The 21,800-nt window shown below is 40.4% G+C and overlaps 3 protein-coding genes and 1 long non-coding RNA gene across 4 annotated transcripts; all 4 read left to right on the top strand.

The window, feature by feature from the left end:
- Positions 1 to 3,185: 3,185 nt before the first annotated feature.
- Positions 3,186 to 5,312, top strand: LOC145548084 (tripartite motif-containing protein 16-like). Its single transcript, XM_081598640.1, has one exon. The coding sequence runs from the start codon at positions 3,248 to 3,250 to the stop codon at positions 4,910 to 4,912; it is 1,665 nt and encodes a 554-aa protein (XP_081454766.1). The 5' UTR covers positions 3,186 to 3,247; the 3' UTR covers positions 4,913 to 5,312.
- A 2,862-nt stretch (positions 5,313 to 8,174) lies between these two features.
- LOC103480066 (tripartite motif-containing protein 16-like) lies at positions 8,175 to 11,771 on the top strand. Its single transcript, XM_081597814.1, has one exon. The coding sequence runs from the start codon at positions 8,272 to 8,274 to the stop codon at positions 9,946 to 9,948; it is 1,677 nt and encodes a 558-aa protein (XP_081453940.1). The 5' UTR covers positions 8,175 to 8,271; the 3' UTR covers positions 9,949 to 11,771.
- A 1,032-nt stretch (positions 11,772 to 12,803) lies between these two features.
- Positions 12,804 to 15,055, top strand: LOC103480056 (tripartite motif-containing protein 16-like). The gene has a single exon (XM_008434801.3). It carries the CDS (start codon positions 13,006 to 13,008, stop codon positions 14,659 to 14,661), a length of 1,656 nt encoding a protein of 551 aa, XP_008433023.2. The 5' UTR covers positions 12,804 to 13,005; the 3' UTR covers positions 14,662 to 15,055.
- A 4,617-nt stretch (positions 15,056 to 19,672) lies between these two features.
- LOC145548123 (uncharacterized) lies at positions 19,673 to 21,291 on the top strand. Its single transcript, XR_014084418.1, has 2 exons — positions 19,673 to 20,420; positions 20,560 to 21,291. It is a non-coding gene; the product is annotated as an uncharacterized LOC145548123 (long non-coding RNA).
- Positions 21,292 to 21,800: the final 509 nt, after the last annotated feature.

Genomic DNA, 21,800 nt, shown 5'->3' with positions numbered 1-21,800 from the left:
TTTCTGTGGCATGTTTATATATGAGCACCAAATGCCTGAGGTCGAATCCTCCTTCAGCATCTCAGGTTCAGCAACATTTTTTTTCATTGCAGTAGCAGCTGCTCACCTTTAGTCCAGATCCTGTGTGCAGTAAGGAGGACATGCCTAGTTATGATATTAATCTAAAGCAGGGGAGTCCAAAGTGGGTCCTGGAGGCCCGGTATCCTGCATGTTTTAGTTCTCCCTGGTTTAACACACCTGGATCAAATGATGGCTCATTAGAGACCTAAGGAGAACATTGACAAGCTGAAAAGGTTGTTACTACCAGCAAGGAGAGAACTAAAACCTGCAGGATGCCGGGCCTCCAGGACCCACTTTGGGGACCACTGGTCTAGAGGGATGATGAAACAGTGCAGGTATTAACTTTTACCAGCCTCCAGCCTTTACCTACCAGACCTGTTCTAATTATAACTTCCACAACAAACTTGCTGAAAGTGCCAGCTTTGTGCAACTGGTGGGACCTGTTGGTGAGACATCATTCTGACTGAAAGACGAGCCGATAAAGGAGTGGATGTGGCATGATCAGAAATGTTTGTCCAAGCTCTGTGATGATGGTGCCTCTGCTGTCAGAGTGAGTGTTGGTGTATGGCCTTGTTTTTGATACACTGTAGTGTAAGGAGGACCATGTTCCTAACAATTAGTACATTGTGGGGACTGACTGCTCCTTATGGGGCACAAAGCCTGGACGCCAGAAGAAGTGCTGTTTTTTTATTAGATTAGGGGTTAGGTCTAGGACCGTATGAACTGAGTTTATATTAGTTTCAGAGCCACACAAGATTTTAAGAAAGTTACATTTCATTCAGCTGCATGTAACATGAGTCAGTTTCAGATGTAGTGTCTGGCTGTCGCTAAGACGAGTTGAATAAACAGCCTTGAATGGCCTGTAGATGGAGACCAGTGTGCATCTTGTAAAGCAGGACTAACTACTTTTATTGTTTTGTCTTTTATGGCCATCCCACTGATAGTCACAAGACCTAATGTCTAGGAGACTTGATGCCATGCATGTGTTCATGTATGAATCAGTACATTTTCTATATTGACTTGATTGAGGGATTTGACTTTTCTCGAGGGGGCTGCACAGTGGTGCAGTTGGTAGAGCTGTTGCCTTGCAGCAAGAAGGTTCTGGGTTCGACTCCGGGCCCCGGTCTTTCTGCATGGAGTCTCCATGTTCTCCCTGTGCATGGTGGGTTTTCTCCAGGTACTCCGGTTTCCTCCCACAGTCCAAAAACATGACTGTCAGGTTAATTGGCCTCTCCAAATAGCCCCTAGGAGTGTGTGTGTGCATGGTTGTGTCTCTGTGTTGCCCTGCGACAGACTGGCGACCTGTCCAGGGTGAACCCGCCTCTCGCCCGGTATGCCAGCTGGAGATGGGCACCAGCACCTCCTGACCCCACTGAGGGACAAGGGTGTAAGAAAATGGATGGATGGACTTTTCTTGAACTTGAATTGCAACATTTGTTATCACCACTAGATCAGAGGACAGAAATGACGTCAGCTGTAGCCTGAAAGTTACAGTGGGATGGAGAACAAACTGAATGTGGGGTACAGATACCTGCGCTTTGAGTCCTGTACCTTAGGTGACATAACCGTTTCTAAATCTCAGAGATGGAGGCTGCCTGATCCAGACTGGAGGGACAGATAGAAGCTGTGTAATTTCCTGGCTCTGCCTGCAGGGTATCAAGCATTTTATATTTACACTTGAGTAGCTTATTGGACTGAAAGACAGAAGACGTGCTTTGACAATGTGTTTGGGTTTGGGAGAGACAGTTGGGAAAATTTCTAACTTGAAAGAATCAGGTGTATATTTTTCATAGTAAGACAGTTGTTCATTTCTGGGCTCCCTCTCTCCACCGGTTCCTGGACAACCGACAGGCCTGGTTGTACCGATGTGCCTCCCAGTTGGCTACTGTAATAGTGGTAATAATAAAAACTTTTGTTTAAATCTCTCTCCGCCTCTCTTCTACCCCTCACTGCCTGACCATATCTGCTAAAAACCATAACAGATCCCAGGATTTACAGAGCAGCAACAACTTATCCAAAGATTCAGAGGTCTTTTTCCAACAGCTGGAGCAGGCAGCAGGCACAGCTGGAGGCTTAGAAAGGGGAGGTCACAACAGAAACTCATCAAGAAAACTCTATGAGAAAGGGGTCAAGACATTAAATGATCCAATGGATGTTTGAGCAAGAAAAGTCAACAGCATCCTGGTACATAACACAAAATTATTCCAAGTAGAAATTTTATAATAAACAGTAAATATATATATTTATCTCCTTCTGACCAGAGCAGCCTTAGTACATGTCAATATCAGTTTTATTGATATTCAACATTTCAAACCAACAAAGTTGACCAAAGTGCATCACAATGTTGAGCAGTCTTCACGCCAAAAGCAGCTCAAAGTGCTGCTATACTTTGTAATTTATTTTTATTACAGATTAATAAAAATAAATCCACAAAATAAAAACAAGTACTCATCCCTTCCTCACATGGAAAACCACACAACAGTATAGAAAATGTAAACTGAGCTGAAATTATCAAATTCAGGAAAAGCGGTTAAAAATACGGGTCTTGTCAAGATAAATTTTATAGACTGAAACTGCAGAACCAACATCAAGTGGCAGGCGGGTCCAGAGTCTAGAGAGCTGCCACTGCAAAAAGCCTGAGCCCATCTACTCCTTAATAGGCTGCAGTAAAAACATCTGGCCAGATGATCTCTGTGTTCGTTTAGAGATAAATGGATCAAGTAGTTGAGTTAAATAAATCGGTGCCAAATCATTTAAGATTTTGAAGCTGAGTAAAATACTTTCAAAATTGTACAAAAACAGAAGTAACTTGTTTTCCTGATTTAAAGGACTTTTAAAAACATTAAGCCAAACATCCAGAGAATCTATTAATTCGCTATCTGATACTGTGGATAGATTAGGTATTTGGAAAAGAAAAGTGTTGTGAGGACAGTTAAACTTTAAACTTGAGGTCTAGGCCTCCTTTTCCTGGAATCAAAGCCGGTTATTCCTGCACCTTATCATGTTTCAAGGTGGGAGGAACTTTGAAACCGGGAGGAACGAACTGGGAGGAACGAACAGCTGCTGAAGCTGAAAGCTGATTGGCTGCAGCCTCCCTGCACTGACACGTGATTGGTAGATCAGAGCTCAACCCAGTTTCTGTTCTCAGGAAATGAAACTCACACAGTCGCTGTGACTGAGAGCAGAAATGGAGCAGAATCAGATGGACCAAGAAACTTTGTCCTGTTCGATCTGTTTGGATCTACTGAAGGATCCGGTGACGATTCCCTGTGGACACAGCTACTGTATGAACTGTATTAAAAGCTTCTGGGATGAAGGTGAGGAGAAGAAAAGCTGCCACTGCCCTCAATGCAGAGAGACATTCACACCGAGGCCTGTTTTAAAGAAGAACATCATGTTTGCAGCTTTAGTGGAGCAGCTGAAGAAGACTGGACTCCAAGCTGCTCCTGCTGATCACTGCTATGCTGGACCTGAAGATGTGGCCTGTGATTTCTGTACTGGAAGAAAACTGAAAGCCATCAAGTCCTGTTTAGTCTGTCTGGCCTCTTACTGTGAGAAACACCTTCAGCCTCATCATGAAGTGGCTCCTTTAAAGAAACACAAGCTGGTGGAGCCGTCCAAGAACCTCCAGGAGAACATCTGCTCTACGCATGATGAGGTGATGAAGATGTTCTGCCGCACTGATCAGAAGTGTATCTGTATTATCTGTTTAATGGATGACCATAAAGGCCATGACACAGTGTCAGCTGCAGCAGAAAGGACTGAGAGGCAGAGAGAGCTGGAGGAGAGACGAGGAAACATCCAGCAGAGAATCCAGGACAGAGAGAAAGATGTGAAGCTGCTTCATCAGGAGGTGGAGGCCATCAATCACTCTGCTGATAAAACAGTGGAGGACAGTGAGAAGATCTTCACTGAGCTGATCCGTCTCCTCCAGAAAAGAAGCTCTGATGTGAAGCAGCAGATCAGATCCCAGCAGGAAACTGAAGTGAGTCGAGTCAAAGATGTTCAGGAGAAGCTGGAGCAGGAGATCAGTGAGCTGAAGAGGAAAGACGCTGAGCTGGAGCAGCTCTCACACACAGAGGATCACAACCAGTTTCTCCTCAACTACCCCTCACTGCCAGCACTCAGTGAGTCGACACACTCATCCAGCATCAACATCCGTCCTCTGAGACACTTTGAGGACGTGACAGCAGCTGTGTCAGAGCTCAGAGACAAACTACAGGACGTCCTGAGAGACTCATGGACAAACATCTCACTGATGGTCACTAAGGTGGATGTTCTACTGTCAGAACCAGAACCAAAGACCAGAGATGGATTCTTAAAATATTCATGTGAAATCAACCTGGATCCAAACACAGCGAACACATGGCTGAAACTATCAGACGGGAACAGGAATGTTACACATGTTGTTCAAAGTCAGTCTTATCCTTTTCATCCAGACAGATTAACTCATTATACTTGTATTCTGAGTAAAGAGAGTCTGACTGGACGTTGTTACTGGGAGGTGGAGTGGAGAGGTAAAGTTTATGTAGCAGTCACATACAAGAATATCAGCAGAGCAGGAAGTCATAATGAATGTGTATTTGGATGTAATGACAAATCCTGGGCATTAGAGTGTCACTCAACCAGTTCTAAATTTGGTCACAACAACATCTGGACCTCCATCTCAGGTCCAGTTTCCTCCAGAGTCGGAGTGTACCTGGACCACAGAGCAGGTATTCTGTCCTTCTACAGCGTCTCTGAATCCATGACTCTGATCCACAGAGTCCAGACCACATTCACTCGGCCGCTACATGCTGGAGTTTTGCCTTGGACCACTGGAGACTCTGCTGAATTCCACAAACCCAAATAAATTTTCTCTCTTTTGTCTGACTGTTGATCAGAATTCTCTGTTCTGATGTTCTTTTTCTGGTTTAAATATTATTCTCTGTGTTTTCCCACATATTTCTCTTCATGAAAATCTAAACTTTTCTGGGCTTTAATGGTTTTGCTTTTATATTTGTATTGATCAATTTGGATGATCTGGTTTATCTTCCTCTGCTCTGCAGGACAAATGTTGTTCTTCCTTTAATCAGTTGAGATTGAAGTGACCTTTCTTCTGTTTTCTTTATCGTGATCCACAGAAGAAACTGAAACCAACATCAATTTGAACTGATGCTTTTAAATTATTTTCATTTATATCAAGAAAATAAATGTTTGCTGTTTTGTCTCTTTGACTTTTATCAATAAAACAAATTGTTGCAGCATAACAACTATGTTTGTTTTCTTTTAATAAATACATTAAGGAGTAAATATATCAAACTGTTTTTCAGGACAGTTTCTGTTATTTCATTGTTAAAAATTATCCTAAATAATAACCAAATAAAAAGGCGTGTGAGTCAGACGCACCGGCAGATCTGTGCAGCGGGAAACTTGACAGATGAATATTTAAAACAAGTAAAAAATCAAAGAAAAGACATTAAACGTCAATCGGAGTTCGACCCGCCAACACAGATTGTGCATTTATTGGATCGGAGCTTGAACCCAGGAACGTCGCCCGGTGCGAGAGGATGCTGCCGAGGGGGAAGAAAGACGCTCGCGGTGAGATGTAGACTTTATTTTTCTTTTTTGGATTTTTGGAGGTACCACTATTGTGTCGTTTTGGATTTTTAATTTTGGATTGGGACTTTGGATTAAAAAGGGGAAATACTCCAGGACTTTGGGGTTTTTAGGATACGGGACTCTTTCATGGACATTATTCTGATTGGAATTAAACGGTCATTTTTGGACATATTAATGTATTTTTGCTGACATAAACTGAGGGATTAAAATCTAACCTATAATTATTTTTGAGGGATTTTTGGTTACTGATCTATTAATCAGAATAACTTTTATTATTTCTTAATATTATTGTTTTTGAATAAATCATTGTTGCTAAAAGTCAAGAAATTTCATATTAAGTGGTTGGATATTTATTTTCTTATTAATCTAACAGTGTAACATATTATTCCTGAGACAGAACCCTCTTGAAGAAACTGAGTTCTGTTTTAATTCAAGTTGAATTTGACATGTTTACAGAGAAATTAGCAAATTTTTCTAATTATTATTACAATAAATTATTAATTTGATCATCTAACATGCAGAAATACGTCCTTCACAGTGTCTCATGATGACAGAGAGTTTGACGGCTTTTTTAATGGAAACGAGGAGACAAAGGTAAAATGTCCAATTCTGCTCTTTATTCTGCAGGTTGTAAAAACCTGATGATCCTCATCTTCCTGCTCTAAATCACGTCCAGCTCCTCTCTGACCACAGATCTCCTTGCTCGCTCCTCTTAAGAGCTGAAAACAGACACACACCTCTAACACTCCTAATGACAGGAACAACAGGAGCAACAAGCTGCTGCAGATCTCCATGTTTTCCATCCATCCATCCATCCATTTTCTTACACCCTTGTCCCTCAGTGGGGTCGGTGGGTTGCTGGTGCCTCTCCAGCTAACGTTTCGGGCGAGAGGCGGGGTCACCCTGGACAGGTCGCCAGTCTGTCGCAGGGCAACACAGAGACACACAGGACAAACAACGATGCACACACACACTCACACCTAGGGGCAATTTAGACAGACCAATTAACCTGACAGTCATGTTTTTGGACTGTGGGAGGAAACCGGAGTACCCAGAGAAAACCCACCATGCACAGGGAGAACATGCAAACTCCATGCAGAAAGACCGGGGCCGGGAATCGAACCCAGAACTTTCTTGCCGCAAGACAACAGCTCTACCAACTGCGCCACTGTGCAGCCCCATGTTTTCCAATCCGGCTGAAATATATTGGGATGAAAACAAACATGCTTTAGTACAATAAACCCCCAGGTATAGAGATAGAAGTCTGATCTTTGAAACAAACCAAAAGCTGCGAAATTTGTGGAAAATTCAGCCAGTTGTGAGGGTTTAATTTGCACAGACTCGTCCTCCGTTCAAAGATCCACACAAACTGCTGCAGTCGCTGTTATTAACAATAATGACTCCTACATTCATCCATCTTCTGCTTGTCCAGAGTCGGGTTCTGGGTTCAGCAGCCTAAACAGAGACCCAGACTTCCCTCTGCTCAGCTCCCAGGCTGACATAGACAAACACTGATCAACATGTGTAACAATAGCACTTCGCAAAATATAATGTTTACTGTGTGGTGTCTTTTATAACTTTGAACTTTTATGTTTTTACGTTGTAAAGCGCTTTGAGCTGCCTTGTTGCTGAAATGTGCTATAAATAAACTTGATTGACTGATGATGCAGCAGAAATAATGTGATGCTGATGGGTGCAATGTTGTTCCCCAAATTTCTTAACAAAACATCGTACATTTCTTTATTAGATTCTTTATGCTAGTGCTCAGAGAAAAAATGAGAAATTATATACTTAACTGTGTTGACCGACACATCAGGATTTTTCTTGTTCAAAACAATAAGATTTGAAAACTCTAAATTTCTGGCATTTTCAACCTGTCAATGATTTGATGAGGTCTCTAAGGAGCAAACCATGGACCTCCAGCTTGGTATGTTTCCATAAATGTTGAAATTGTCCAACAACTCCTAAATTTACGGATGGCTTCAATCATCCAGGAGCAACTTTTCGTTTTCCCTGACGCTGGTTGGTTTAATGGTGTCACAGACTCTGAAGCAGATCCTCCTAGACTAAACAAATAAATCAATATCCATAATCGCCAAACAAAAAAACATCCTTTCAACATCATTGTGGTAGATAACACTGAATTATCTAAAGTACAAATTAAATTATAAACAGTAAATATGTTTTTTCCATCTACTTCATCAACAGCAGATAGAGCAATTAGATTAAATGTTTCCCATCATACAAGTCAGTTCTCTAATTTATCTAGCAGCATTGAGTCTTACTTCATTATCTGACTCAGTGGAGAGATTAGATTTTAAAATCCTGACTTTTGGTAACTCAGTCAGTTGTTTAGGACAGATAACTATTAAACTTTGGCATTTTTTACTTCAAAAGCCATCATCTCTCTGGAAGAGCAGCCTGATGTCCCTCCCTCTTCTTCCTGCTCTGAAACGCACCTTGCAGCTGGGTGGAGCACATGACTCCTGAAGCTGAAAGCTGATTGGCTGCAGCCTTTCTGCACTGACACGTGATTCATAGAGCAAAAAAAAAAACTGTTTCTGTTCCCAGGAAGTGAAACTCACACAGTCACTGTGACTCAGAGGAAAAATGGAGCAGCAGGCAATTCAGCTGGACCGAGAAACTTTCTCCTGTCCGATCTGCCTGGATCTACTGAAGGATCCAGTGGCTATTCCCTGTGGACACAGCTACTGTATGAACTGTATTAAAGATCACTGGGATGGAGAGGATCAGAAAGGAATCCACAGCTGTCCTCAGTGCAGAAAAGCCTTTACACAGAGGCCTGACCTGGAGAAAAACACAGTGTTAGCAGCTTTAGTGGAGCAGCTGAAGAAGACTGGACTCCTGGATGCTACTGCTGATCTACATTCTGCTGGACCTGAAGATGTGGCCTGTGATTTCTGCACTGGAAGAAAACTGAAGGCCATCAAGTCCTGTTTAGTCTGTCTGGCCTCTTTCTGTGAGAAACACCTTCAGCCTCATCATAATGTGGCTCCTTTAAAGAAACACAAGCTGGTGGAGCCGTCCAAGAACCTCCAGGTGAACATCTGCTCTACGCATGATGAGGTGATGAAGATGTTCTGCCGCACTGATCAGAAGTCTATCTGTAGTCTCTGTTTATTAGATGACCATAAAGGCCATGACACAGTGTCAGCTGCAGCAGAAAGGACTGAGAGGCAGAGAGAGCTGGAGGAGAGACGAGGAAACATCCAGCAGAGAATCCAGGACAGAGAGAAAGATGTGAAGCTGCTTCATCAGGAGGTGGAGGCCATCAATCACTCTGCTGATAAAACAGTGGAGGACAGTGAGAAGATCTTCACTGAGCTGATCCGTCTCCTCCAGAAAAGAAGCTCTGATGTGAAGCAGCAGATCAGATCCCAGCAGGAAACTGAAGTGAGTCGAGTCAAAGATGTTCAGGAGAAGCTGGAGCAGGAGATCAGTGAGCTGAAGAGGAAAGACGCTGAGCTGGAGCAGCTCTCACACACAGAGGATCACAACCAGTTTCTCCTCAACTACCCCTCACTGCCAGCACTCAGGGAGTCGACACACTCATCCAGCATCAACATCCGTCCTCTGAGACACTTTGAGGACGTGACAGCAGCTGTGTCAGAGCTCAGAGACAAACTACAGGACGTCCTGAGAGACTCATGGACAAACATCTCACTGATGGTCACTGGGGTGGATGTTTCCCTTTCACATCCAGAACCAGAACCAACGACACGGTCTGAATTCTTAAAATATTCATGTGAAATCATTCTGGATCCAAACACAGCTCACAGTTATCTGTTACTATCAGAGGGAGACAGAAAGGTGACAGTGATGGATGAACATCAGTCTTATCCAAGTCATCCAGACAGATTCACTGATTACTGTCAGGTTCTGAGTAAAGAGAGTCTGACTGGACGTTGTTACTGGGAGGTTCAGTGGAGAGGGAGTGAAATTTACGTAGCAGTCGCATACAACAAAATCAAAGCAGGAAGTGGGAATGAATGTAAATTTGGAGGTAATGACAAATCCTGGGCTTTGGAGTGTTCCCAAAACAATTTTAAATTTGGTCACAACAACTTCTGGACCTCCATCTCAGGTCCTCGTTCCTCCAGAGTCGGAGTGTACCTGGACCACAGAGCAGGTATTCTGTCCTTCTACAGCGTCTCTAAATCCATGACTCTGATCCACAGAGTCCAGACCAGATTCACTGAGCCGCTACTGGCTGGAGTTTGGGTTTGGAACATTGGAAATTCTGCGGAGTTCTGTAAACCCAAATAGATTTTTGTTCAGATTGTTACCTGGGATTTAATCTTTTGATGTCTCTTTTTAGCTTTTATTTGTCAAAAAATACATAAATATATTGTGCCTACAACTGCGAGGAACTGTACTGCACACAGACAACAAGGCCAGTGGAATAAAACTCTGAATCCCAGAATGCATCTCACCAACCCTTTCAGTTTCTAGGAGCAGCAAGAGTAGGAGTTACACTGTGTGAATACATGACATCATGTTTTTACAAAAACCCTGTCCTGAAGGAAATCGGTCTTTTTTGCACATGACTGCTGCATTGGAAGGAACATTTTCTTAGCTTGACAAAATGAAGTAAAGCATCTTTGAAGAAACATTAGATCCAATGTAAATATTCAGTAATCTGTGTCTGTATTCCGGTCAAGGAATAAGATTTGACCCTGAATTATTTGGAAGTGATTTTGGAAAATATGTTTGACAATACGGACAATGAATTGCTTTACGTTACCTACCTTAGTGATATCCAGATGTTAATTGGTCAAAACTGGACACAAAAAAGGTGACCGGTTTTCTTTTTTTCCACAACAGAAGCCTCCTTTGTCTCTATGAAGGATGTAAAACTGAGTTTTATGCTCACGTGAAGAAAATAAGAAGTGCGGAGGAAGGGTTTGTTTTGTCACATACCTTGTTTTGACATCCATGTGTTGCTCCTTTTATCTCAGAAGTCAGAACTTGGATCAGGTTTGACGCCACATCCAAAGTAGCAATGTTCCAGTTGCCATAGTCGAAGAAGTTGGGATTTCAAAATGGCGGCGTCCATGTGGACAGTTCACAGTATCTGTTTCAAACATCATTTTAATCTTTAGTTTCCACATGCAAACACCACTTTCAGTTAGTTCAGTTTACATTTGCAAGCACTACATGTAACATTGACTTTAGATGCACTCTTACATACATGTGTTGCAATATAAACATTTTCCACCACATCTTATGACTGCTGATGTGAGGAATGGCCATATTAAAACGTGAACTCGACTTTACAAATCGTAACTAGGGGTAGTCAGGAGTTTCTCTCTCTTCTCCAGTGAGACGTCTGACTTCAGGGGGCATTCCAGTAGATTTTTGTAACTGGGAAGTCAGAATTTCTTAATTCCAGCTACAAATGGAATCCATCATAAAGTCATAATGACGGGAAAATATTATCAACAATTAAGTTGATTATTACAAAGCCATATTGAAATTGAAGAGGAAGCATCAAATCAAAACCACTAAAATTTAAGTAAATGTATTATTTAAATTAGGTTTTAGTCAGAAAATAAATTATCTTCCTTCAGCATATAAATATCTTTTGGATGGACGCTCACCATGGAAGCAACCCAATGCACAGCAAACTTGTTGGAAAGAACCATTTCCACTTTCTTTACGTTATTTTTTATCTGTAAACATGTTTTTTTTTCATAATGGGAAAGAAAAAATATCCAACAAAAACATCTTCTGTTTTTCCTTGATGTAATTCCTCATCCTTGAAAATTATCTTCAACTGACTAGTCTGCATCTAATAAGTTAATTGGCAAGATATTTATTTGTTAATTATATTTTTAATACAAATCATACATTTAAAATAAAAAAGTTTGGCACTGAATAATGTGTATAGAAAAAGATATTGCCAAATTAAATGCATAACAAATATTCATCCAGGTCAGAAGTAACACATTAAATAAGGTTCTCAGAGGTAGATTAGGCGTTCAGATAAACTCAACTTCCTTTTTAGAAATAGAAAATAACGGTTGGCTTGTTATTTATATTTGTGAATGTGAAACATGTTTAAGAATAAATAGTTGATCACAAAGTTAGTTTGTTGTTTTCTGTCATACTTCGAGCACATAAACAGTAATTTCAACTGAAGTGAGAAACGCCTACCATCGTCACTTCCAGTTTGTTTTACATCCAACAAGCTAAAAGCTAATCAGTAAGTAGCCTAGTTGTTGAATGACTTGTAAATATAAGTGATTTGGCCTCAATAAACTACATCTATATATTTATAATAACATATTAATAAGAGAAGCTAAGCATTATATTTGATTTTTGATGTAATTTTCGGGGAGAAATATCAGCTTGGTTTACCTATTTCCTGAGCTTTTAGCTAGCTAAGCTAATAGAGGTATTAATGTCTATGGAGGTAACTGCAACATCACGTGACTTGGCGCTTGCTCCGTAGTGCGCAGACTCAAAAAGGTATCACGGCGGCGGGCATCATGAAAACCACGGGGGCGGGGTTTACAAAGAGGAGCTACGTCATCTGTCTGTGATGCACTGCGTATGAGACCCGATAGTTTTTATTGCTGTAGTTTAACATTTGATTTAAGATCGGACTGATTACAGTTTCTGTTTTGATAAATAAAATACTCGCCGTTGTCGTAAAATGGAGCAAAAAGGATTTAATTAGGACCGAGAAACTTTCTAATGTTCCATCTGCCTGGATCTACTGAGGGATCCGGTTCCCTGTGGACACAGCTACTGTATGAACTGTATTAAAACCCAGAAGGATCAGAAAGGGATCCACAGCTGCCCTCAGTGCAGGGAGACATTCGCACAAAGACCGGTTTTTGTCCATGTTAGCAGCTTTAGTGGACTCCGAGATGATAGTGTTGATCACGGCTCTGCAGAACCGGAAGATGTAGCCTGTGATTTCTGCCCTGGGAGAAAACTGAAAACCATCAAGTTCCACAGGACTTGGACCTTTACCAGAAATGTTCTGTTGGAGCACCTGTCAGCTCTTTGTAACACCAAATAAAAAATATAATATATATGAATATGATGAGTCTGTCAGTTGTTTGAACACTACAATATTTTGTTGGCTATTAAACTAGAAAAACCTTTCTCTTCCTGTAATAAAAGCCTGATATTCCTGCCTCTTCTTCCTGCTCTTAAACACATCGTGAAACTGGGAGGAACAACAGCTGCTGAAGCTGAAAGCTGATTGGCTGAAGCCTCCCTGCACTGGCACGTGATTGGTAGATCAGAGCTCAACCCAGTTTCTGTTTTCAGAAAATGAAACTCACACAGTCGCTGTGACTGAGAGCAGAAATGGAGCAGAATCAGATGGACCGAGAAACTTTCTCCTGTTCGATCTGTTTGGATCTACTGAAGGATCCGGTGACGATTCCCTGTGGACACAGCTACTGTATGAACTGTATTAAAAGACACTGGGATGAAGAGGATCAGAAACGAATCCAGAGCTGCCCTCAGTGCAGGAAAACCTTCATACCGAGGCCTGTTCTAGAGAAAAACATCATGCTAGCAGCTTTAGTGGAGCAGCTGAAGAAGACTGGACTCCAAGCTGCTCCTGCTGATCACTGCTATGCTGGACCTGAAGATGTGGCCTGTGATTTCTGCACTGGAAGAAAACTGAAAGCCATCAAGTCCTGTTTAGTCTGTCTGGCCTCTTACTGTGAGAAACACCTTCAGCCTCATTATGATTCAGCTACATTTAAGAAACACAAGCTGGTGGAGCCGTCCAAGAACCTCCAGGAGAACATTTGCTCTACACATGATGAGGTGATGAAGATGTTCTGTCGCACTGATCAGAAGTGTATCTGTAGTCTTTGTTTACTAGATGACCATAAAGGCCACAACACAGTGTCAGCTGCAGCAGAAAGGACTGAGAGGCAGAGAGAGCTGGAGGAGAGACGAGGAAACATCCAGCAGAGAATCCAGGACAGAGAGAAAGATGTGAAGCTGCTTCAACAGGAGGTGGAGGCCATCAATCACTCTGCTGATAAAACAGTGGAGGACAGTGAGAAGATCTTCACTGAGCTGATCTGTCTCCTCCAGAAAAGAAGCTCTGATGTGAAGCAGCAGATCAGATCCCAGCAGGAAACTGAAGTGAGTCGAGTCAAAGATGTTCAGGAGAAGCTGGAGCAGGAGATCAGTGAGCTGAAGAGGAAAGACGCTGAGCTGGAGCAGCTCTCACACACAGAGGATCACAACCAGTTTCTCCTCAACTACCCCTCACTGCCAGCACTCAGGGAGTCGACACACTCATCCAGCATCAACATCCGTCCTCTGAGACACTTTGAGGACGTGACAGCAGCTGTGGCAGAGCTCAGAGACAAACTACAGGACGTCCTGAGAGACTCATGGACAAACATCTCACTGATGGTCACTGGGGTGGATGTTTCACCGTCAGAACCAGAACCAAAGACCAGAGATGAAATCTTGAAATATTCATGTGAAATCACTCTGGATCCAAACACAGCTCACACACAACTGGTACTATCAGAGGGGAACAGGAAGGTTACAATTACGGATCAGCCTCAGTCTTATCCTAGTCACCCAGACAGATTCACTGGTTGTCGTCAGATTCTCAGTAAAGAGAGTCTGACTGGACGTTGTTACTGGGAGGTGGAGAGGAGAGGGACAGAGGTTTATGTAGCAGTAGCATACAAGAACATCAGCAGAGCAGGAGGTGTATTTGGATGTAATGACAAATCCTGGGCTTTAATTTCTTCCCAAAACCATTATGAATTTGGTCACAACAACATCTGGACCTCCGTCTCAGGTCCAGTTTCCTCCAGAGTCGGAGTGTACCTGGACCACAGAGCAGGTATTCTGTCCTTCTACAGCGTCTCTGAATCCATGACTCTGATCCACAGAGTCCAGATCAGATTCACTGAGCCGCTACTGGCTGGAGTTTTGCCTTGGACCACTGGAGACTCTGCAGAGTTTCGTAAACCCAAATAGTTTCTCTTGCTGATCAGGGTTCATTGTTCCGATGCTCTGCTGTTCTTTATTTTTCTGGGGGGGGGGGTTGAAAGCAAAATCATTATTATGTGACACTTAAACAATTCTAATAGTTTTGCTTTAGTATTTGTATTAATGTATTTGGATGTTCTGGTTTCTCTTCCTTTGCTCTCAAGAACAAATGTTGTTCTTGTTTAAATCAGTTTAGATTTATCTGAACTTTCTTCTGTTTTCTTTATTGTGATCCAAAAAAGAAAATTAAACCAACATCAACTTAGAACTGATGCTGCTTTCGCCTAAATTCTTCATATTTAGATCAGGAAAATACATGTCTGATGTCTCTTTGGTTTTGAAAAAAATAAACTGGAGTATAAAGAATTGTGCAAAGTTTTCTCTTCATTATTGAAATAATTATAGATTTGATTGATTAAAGGGCAGAAACATTTCCTCCAAAGTGTTTTGTGATGGTGGACAGTTTGAGAATAAACTCAGTAAATATTTAACTTTAGATTGTAAATGAGGAGACAAAGGTTACATTTCCAGCTCTGCTTCTTGTTTTACAGTAAAAACTTGATAAGGCTCTGTCATCTTCCTGTTCTTGTGGTGATCTGTATTTCTGTGTATTTATTTCTTGGTTTTTCTGTCCTGTTCCCCTGTGAGTCTCTGTGATGTTCTGTCCTCCTTGTTGATTCAAATCAAATCTTTTAAATGATTGTAGGATGTCTGAGAAGAATAAATTGGTTCTTTATCTCAGAGATATAATGATATCACATCCAGGTTACAAACTGTTTCATCAGGGTTTGCAGAAAACTGCAATCAGATTGCACTAGTTCTACCCCGATAAAGAGCTTTGCATGGGGAGAGTTTAATTAAAACACTTAGTCATATTTTTTCTACTAGCTCTTCAGACTAACGACTGAAATCTACAAAACCTTGATGTGCACCACAAGAGGGCGCCACCATCCTTATGAAGGTGATGAATGTGTCAGTATGTATGTTGGAGCTTGTTGATTAAACTTGTGAAAAATGTTGCGGAGGTGTTAAAAAGCGATAGCTTGGCTTTAGGCAAGTTCTATCAGTTGTATGTAGAATCAAAGCTTTATAGAACCAAATGTTGTCTAAACTGACCAGGAAACGGCCAAATTCACTCCATTATTAATACGATGCAAACGTTGGACTCACTGTGTCCAAACAGGCCGCAGGTTTCCATGAACAACCCAACACATCCAGTTTCTTCAGCAGCACTGATACTTTAGCTTTGTCATCTAATATTGTAGAGAAATTAGATATTAGAGATATGAGATTTTGTTACTGCACTGTAAAAAAAGTCCGTAAAATCAACAGTAAAAATCTGTGAAATCATGACAGAAAAATTTTGTAAAGAAAAACACAATTATATTTTGTTCATTTACCAGTATAATGTTGTATAACGTAGAACAGAAAATTATTGTAAATTTTAAAATATGAAATTGTAAATAATATTGTATTTAGTTGTAGAAAACACAAATTTTGTATTGTTAATAAAAAAAGTTGGATCCTTCACAACATTTCAGCAGTGTAAAACTAACATTTACATTCTGTGATGATTAAATCCAAATGAATTGGAAGCTAGCTTACCATTTTTTTGCTAGGGAGAAGTAAGTTTGGGCTTCCCTGTTTAAGCTGTTGCCCCTGAGACCCAACTCCAGATAAGTAGAAGATGGACGGATGGATGGACAATGAAATAAATGAATAAATTAATAGATTTGGAAATTAATGTGGAATTAAGTAATTATGATTCCGCATTGTTTACTTCCAATTTTGTTCACTAGTTATCTATTTATATTCACTTGTATTTTCCCACTTCTTTAGATTGTCATTTCCTCTTTAATTCATTTACTTATTCTCTGTCAATTTTGATTGGATCATTTCTTCATATTTCACGTCTAACGTGGAGGAAACATCTGAATCAACAAGGAAGTCATGTACTTGCTTATTGGTACATGTATTTTATTTTTATTTATTATTTTTGCTAACACTGGATTTTTTACCGTCACCGTTGCCATTATAAGCTCAAAGTTCGGCTACTGCGAGAAAGACAGAGAACACCGTTTTGTGCTCAACTTCCGGTCTGTTCTGCTCTCTGATTGGTTCGCTTACCTGGCGCCTGAAAGCTGTTTTGAACAAGTTCGTACAACGGTTCTCATCTCAGAAGAAGCTGAATTGTGCTCAAACCTTGACAAAGAAAAGAGCGCTGTTTGGACCTCGTCAGCTTTCAGCAAATGTAAGTTAAGCTTTGTTTTCTTCAAACGTAACGGTAATTTGTGTTTCTGGGGAGATTACATTTTGTTTTTAAGGCGTCATATTGCTTCTTGGAACAATATGCAGTAGAATCATTTTTTGCTACACCTGCAACACGTGTAACTTGTTGGGTAGGTTGAAATTGTTTAAACATGATTATATGTACATTTTGCTGTAAAACACTAGAATCATTGAGGGGCTATGTGTTGCATTGTAGAGTGCACAGAAACGAGCCCAGTTGTGTATTCAAATGCCTCGGCACAGAATGTAAGCGGACATTTTGTACATATGCAGCGTTTAAAACTCATTTTTACCGAGTTCACAACGTGGCTTCACAACCCGAATTAGCCAAAGTCATTGCTGCTAAATTGAAATGCACCATTTCATTGTGTGGGCACCAAAGCCAAACTGTGAAAGAAGTCGTTGCTCATTTAAAGGAGCATATAATGGAGGGGCGGCCGGTAGCATGTCCAGTAAAAGCCTGCAAAAAAGTTTTCAGCGTCAAATCATCATTCACAGCTCATATGTCCCGTAAACATAAGATAAACATAACATAACACAGCATTGGTGGGTTTACTGAAAACTTTAGTACTTCTCAGTACTTTTGTAGGTACTGTGAAATCACAAGAAAAGACTTTCTTAATGATCCAAATGCTTGTGGTCCACAGCGAACCCCTGAAGCTTACAATTTGGCAGTCCATCATCGAGAGACTGGAAGCATTCAAGACATCAAAGGTGTCAAGGTAAACTCTGACTTCAACTCACTAAAGTCTTTTCATGTTTGCCAACCTGGTCTTCCGCCTTGCTTAGGCCATGACTTATTTGAGGGTGTCGTATCCTATGATCTTGCACTATACTTGAAATATTTCGTTAAAACAAAGAAATGGTTTACATATTCCCAGTTCAACCGTAGAATCAAGCAATTCAAGTACAAAGGATCAGATGCTCTCACAAAGCCATGCCCTGTCAACTCTGAGGCAATCAGGCTTTCAGGTCAAGCTGTTCAAAACTGGAACTTGCTGAGATTGTTGCCAGTAATTATTGGTGACAAGATACCGGGAGAGAAGTTTGACTAAAAATTTAAGGATGTACATGAATAAAAAGTGTGAATCAGGCACGATATTTTGTTTGACACTAAGTATGACTCTCTTTAATTTGTACATAGTTGAATACATGTTATATTACGGTGATCTTGTGTTTTTACCATTATTTTGTCTGATTTTATTCCAGAAATGGCTGAGCAAACATTTTTACGTAGTGCTATCAATGAAGTGTTGCCCGATCTTGCAGAGGCTTCAAAAGACATTCTCGAGGAGACTTTACAGTCAATTGGAGTAGAAACGTATGATGACTTCCAGTTCATTGTTGAGAAAGACTTGCTGTCAGCATTAAGACCAATTCAAGCCAGAAAGGCACTTGCTGCTTGGAAATTCAGATGTAAGTAAAATTCTAGAAAATCAACCATTAAACACTGATATTCATATTCAGTTCTGATAACTTATTTTTTGTTTTGTGTTTTTGAAGGCAGGACCCCTGAAACCAGCAGGTCCTCAAGTAATGCATCATGAGATACTCCTCCATCACAGCAGTCTTTGTCCCCGCTAAGTGTGTCATCAAACTCCTCCAGCAGCAACCAGACATCTGCAGCAGACTGGGTGGACACCTTTGAGATACCATGGGAAAAGTTCTCAGAAGAACTGATGCAGGCATTAGAGTGTTAAAGAGTTGATGCTCTTACTTCTCTGCTACTTCAATGAAAATGAAGAAGCAGTGTTCTTCTGTGTGGAGGACACATGCCTAGCTGAAGAAGTACAGATGGAGAATGTCTCCTTGACTCCCACTATCATTGTGTGTGGTGAGTTCATTTTTGTTTTTCCAGTTTCTTTGACCTGTTGTCTTTTTTGTTGTCTTGTCCCCTTTCTTTGCACTTTTGTCCATCTGACATTTTCTTTAATAGTTTTTTTTTATTCCAATTATTTTCTTAAGCTTTTACTATACTAATATTATTTTTCGTACTTTTTACTTAATTTGTTATTTTTCATATAAATGTCATTGTTTTGTTGTATCAGGAGTCTAAGGCCCCGTTTACACGACAACGATTTCGGGGGAAAACGGAAGAGTTTTGTTGCGTTTGTAGTGTAGTGTGCATTTACACGAAACCACCGAATGTTTTCTCTAACAACGGCACAGATTGAAAACGGGTTCCAGACCAGCTCATGCATAGTATGACGCAAAACATAGCTGCTTCCTACAATCCACAGAAGAAAAAGAAACTACTCACAATGCTGGTGTTACTGTTTCCCCATCAGATTCGGTTCCCTCAGCGTCTCTTCACCGCTCCGCACCGCCCAGGTGGCAAAATACACGGCTGCTTGTTCAGCGCTCTCATCTAGAGAACTACGGACCAGGACCAGCCCGGCTCCAGACGAGTTTAACAGGAGGGGCATCGACTTATTTTGGGGGGCAAAATGAGTCTACGTAGCTGAACATAGACAACAACACCAGCAGCCTACAGGCTACTTGTTAACAAGCTTAACGTGCTGTATTGATATTAGCTAGCTAGTCATCTTTTAGCTATCATCACCTGCATCCAACAGCTTTACTCAACTCAGTCGGTTAGTTCGGGGGCAAAACTGTGCAGTTATTTACGTTTTGCTGGTTTGCTGCCATGATTCTAACACAGATGTGCAGCAGAAGCAGCAGGTCTCCTTCGCTGCCTCACAGCTGTAAACCCAGCGCAAGCGTCTCAGCGTTCATGTTGCGTTTGAAGGCGGCTCGGAAAAACAGGTTACGACTTGTTAGCGACGGATAAAACTGTTTTAACTGCTGAAAAAGGTAACAGAGGACACGGATATGGGACGTGCGGGAACTCCTATTTTATCAAATTGATATAGGAATAACAGACTGTTGGCCATTCCAAGGTAAAAACAATAAACAGCTTCCAGTCCGGGCCGCTACAGACACCGTGAAAGCTCAAACAAGGTTTTTCGGCAAAGTTATCCCACTTTTTCCAACTGCATGCGCCCTAATCAGACGCACACAATGCGTGTTCTCTCACGGAAATCCACATGCCTTCAAGTACAACTTTTTTTTAAACACATGCCCACTTTCAAAGTTTCAAAGAACCTAGCTCCAACTAGGCGCAGCGAGAGCATTACACGTTTTCGATGTGCACCGTTACTGTGTAAACACAGATCGTAATCAGAACGTTATCGTGTAAACGATCCAACAAAAACGGAACAAAAGTGCCGTTTTTGTTGGATCGTTGTCGTGTAAACGCCCCCTAAATGTATTTGTTCTTTCTCCTTAGGTCAATCCTGCTTCCATGCCAAACGATTCATGCTGAGTGTGGATCAACAGATTGGAAACAACAACATCTCCTGTTTTATTTCTGCCCTCTGCATGATGTTTGGGAGCTATTATTGTTTTAACATACATTATCCATCGGGGCTGGCGTCTACACTGGAGTTTCTGCAGAGGTATGAGTTCTTGTTTTTTTGTTTGTTTTTTTTAAATTGTAGGCAGTTAAATTTGACAACTTTTATATCTTGAATAAAATGTTTATGTCTTGTTAAACACATTTTGATGTAGTTTTCTGTTTGTCCTCTTTATCTTAAGGTGTTTCTTCTCAATCAACCCAGACATGGGCAGTAAGGTGGAAGAAACCCGTAAACCCAGACTGCGTGTGAACCCCCGTGTCCTCACCTTGATCCGGGAACTTGCGGATCATGAGTGGCGTGATGTTTGAGAAAGGAATAAAGTCAGTGAGTTATCAAGACAGTGTTTAATCTTAACAGAGCTGAATAGATTTCTAAATGTATGTTGCATCTCACACAGTGTCTTCTGAAGTTAAGAAAGTAGAAAAGACATATTTATATTTGTTCAGTGGCTGAATTTTGTTCCATGTCAGAAAGGGCAAATGAGAATTTCATTGAAAATATGTTTTCAATTAAAATGTTTATTTGTTTCTAAAAAAATATATTGAATTATCATTATAGATACAGTTTATATTGGGCTTCCTTGTGTTTTAAATTTGCATGTAACTGGTAAATGTTTGTTGAAATTTGATTATTTATAGATATTTGAAAATAGAATTGCTTCTAAAAAAGGAAAACTTTTGAAGCAAACAAACATTATTATTAAAATGTATACTGGAAATAGAAATTTATTGTATGTTATAATCTTCAAACTCCCCCCTCCAAAAAAAGGGGGTGAAAGTTGGCTCTCATACTGTTTCTGATAAAGTTAAAAACGTTGAAGAAATTTATATGTATTCAGCAGGTGCATGTGCTTCATGATGTTCAGAAAAGACAAATGAGAACTTCATTGAAAATAAATATTTCAAAGGCATGCAAGTGTATGTTTATTTTTTTAAGGTTATCATAGATACAATTTATATTGGGCTTCCTTGTGTTTTAAAGTTTCCTTTAAGTGAGAAATGTTTGTTGAAATTTCATGCTTATAGATATTTAAATATATAATTCTTAGTAAAAAGTAAAAAATTAAAGCAAATTTCAGTTTTTCAGAAAGTATTAATACAATGTTTTAAATTGACATTTTAACAGTTCTAATCCGTTATTTAAAGGTAATTTATCAGTAGGACTAAATGAAGTTTTTTTTGTACAACAAACAAAAACTGAGTAAATCTTACTGGGAAAAAAGTGTAAAATAACAGCATTATTATGATAATTCATCAGAAAAAGTTGGTTAAAATTACTTGATAAAACTGTTTTATTACCAAAATAAACCTTTTCAAATCACAGTTAAAATTTGTGCAAAACTATGGGATAATCTGTTTATTTCACAATTTAACACTGTTATAATTACTGTTTGGTCAGTAAAACAGTTTACATGTTCAC

The sequence above is a fragment of the Poecilia reticulata genome, chromosome 17 (genome assembly GCF_904066995.2).
Source record: "Poecilia reticulata chromosome 17, P_reticulata-male-v2, whole genome shotgun sequence".
Taxonomy (NCBI): domain Eukaryota; kingdom Metazoa; phylum Chordata; class Actinopteri; order Cyprinodontiformes; family Poeciliidae; genus Poecilia; species Poecilia reticulata.
This window is presented reverse-complemented; position numbering and strand designations above follow the sequence as displayed.

What these genes read in the sequence shown, in the direction of transcription:
- LOC145548084 (XM_081598640.1), top strand. Translation starts at nt 3,248, where the DNA reads ATGGAGCAGAATCAGATGGACCAAGAAACTTTGTCCTGTTCGATCTGT.
- LOC103480066 (XM_081597814.1), top strand. Translation starts at nt 8,272, where the DNA reads ATGGAGCAGCAGGCAATTCAGCTGGACCGAGAAACTTTCTCCTGTCCG.
- LOC103480056 (XM_008434801.3), top strand. Translation starts at nt 13,006, where the DNA reads ATGGAGCAGAATCAGATGGACCGAGAAACTTTCTCCTGTTCGATCTGT.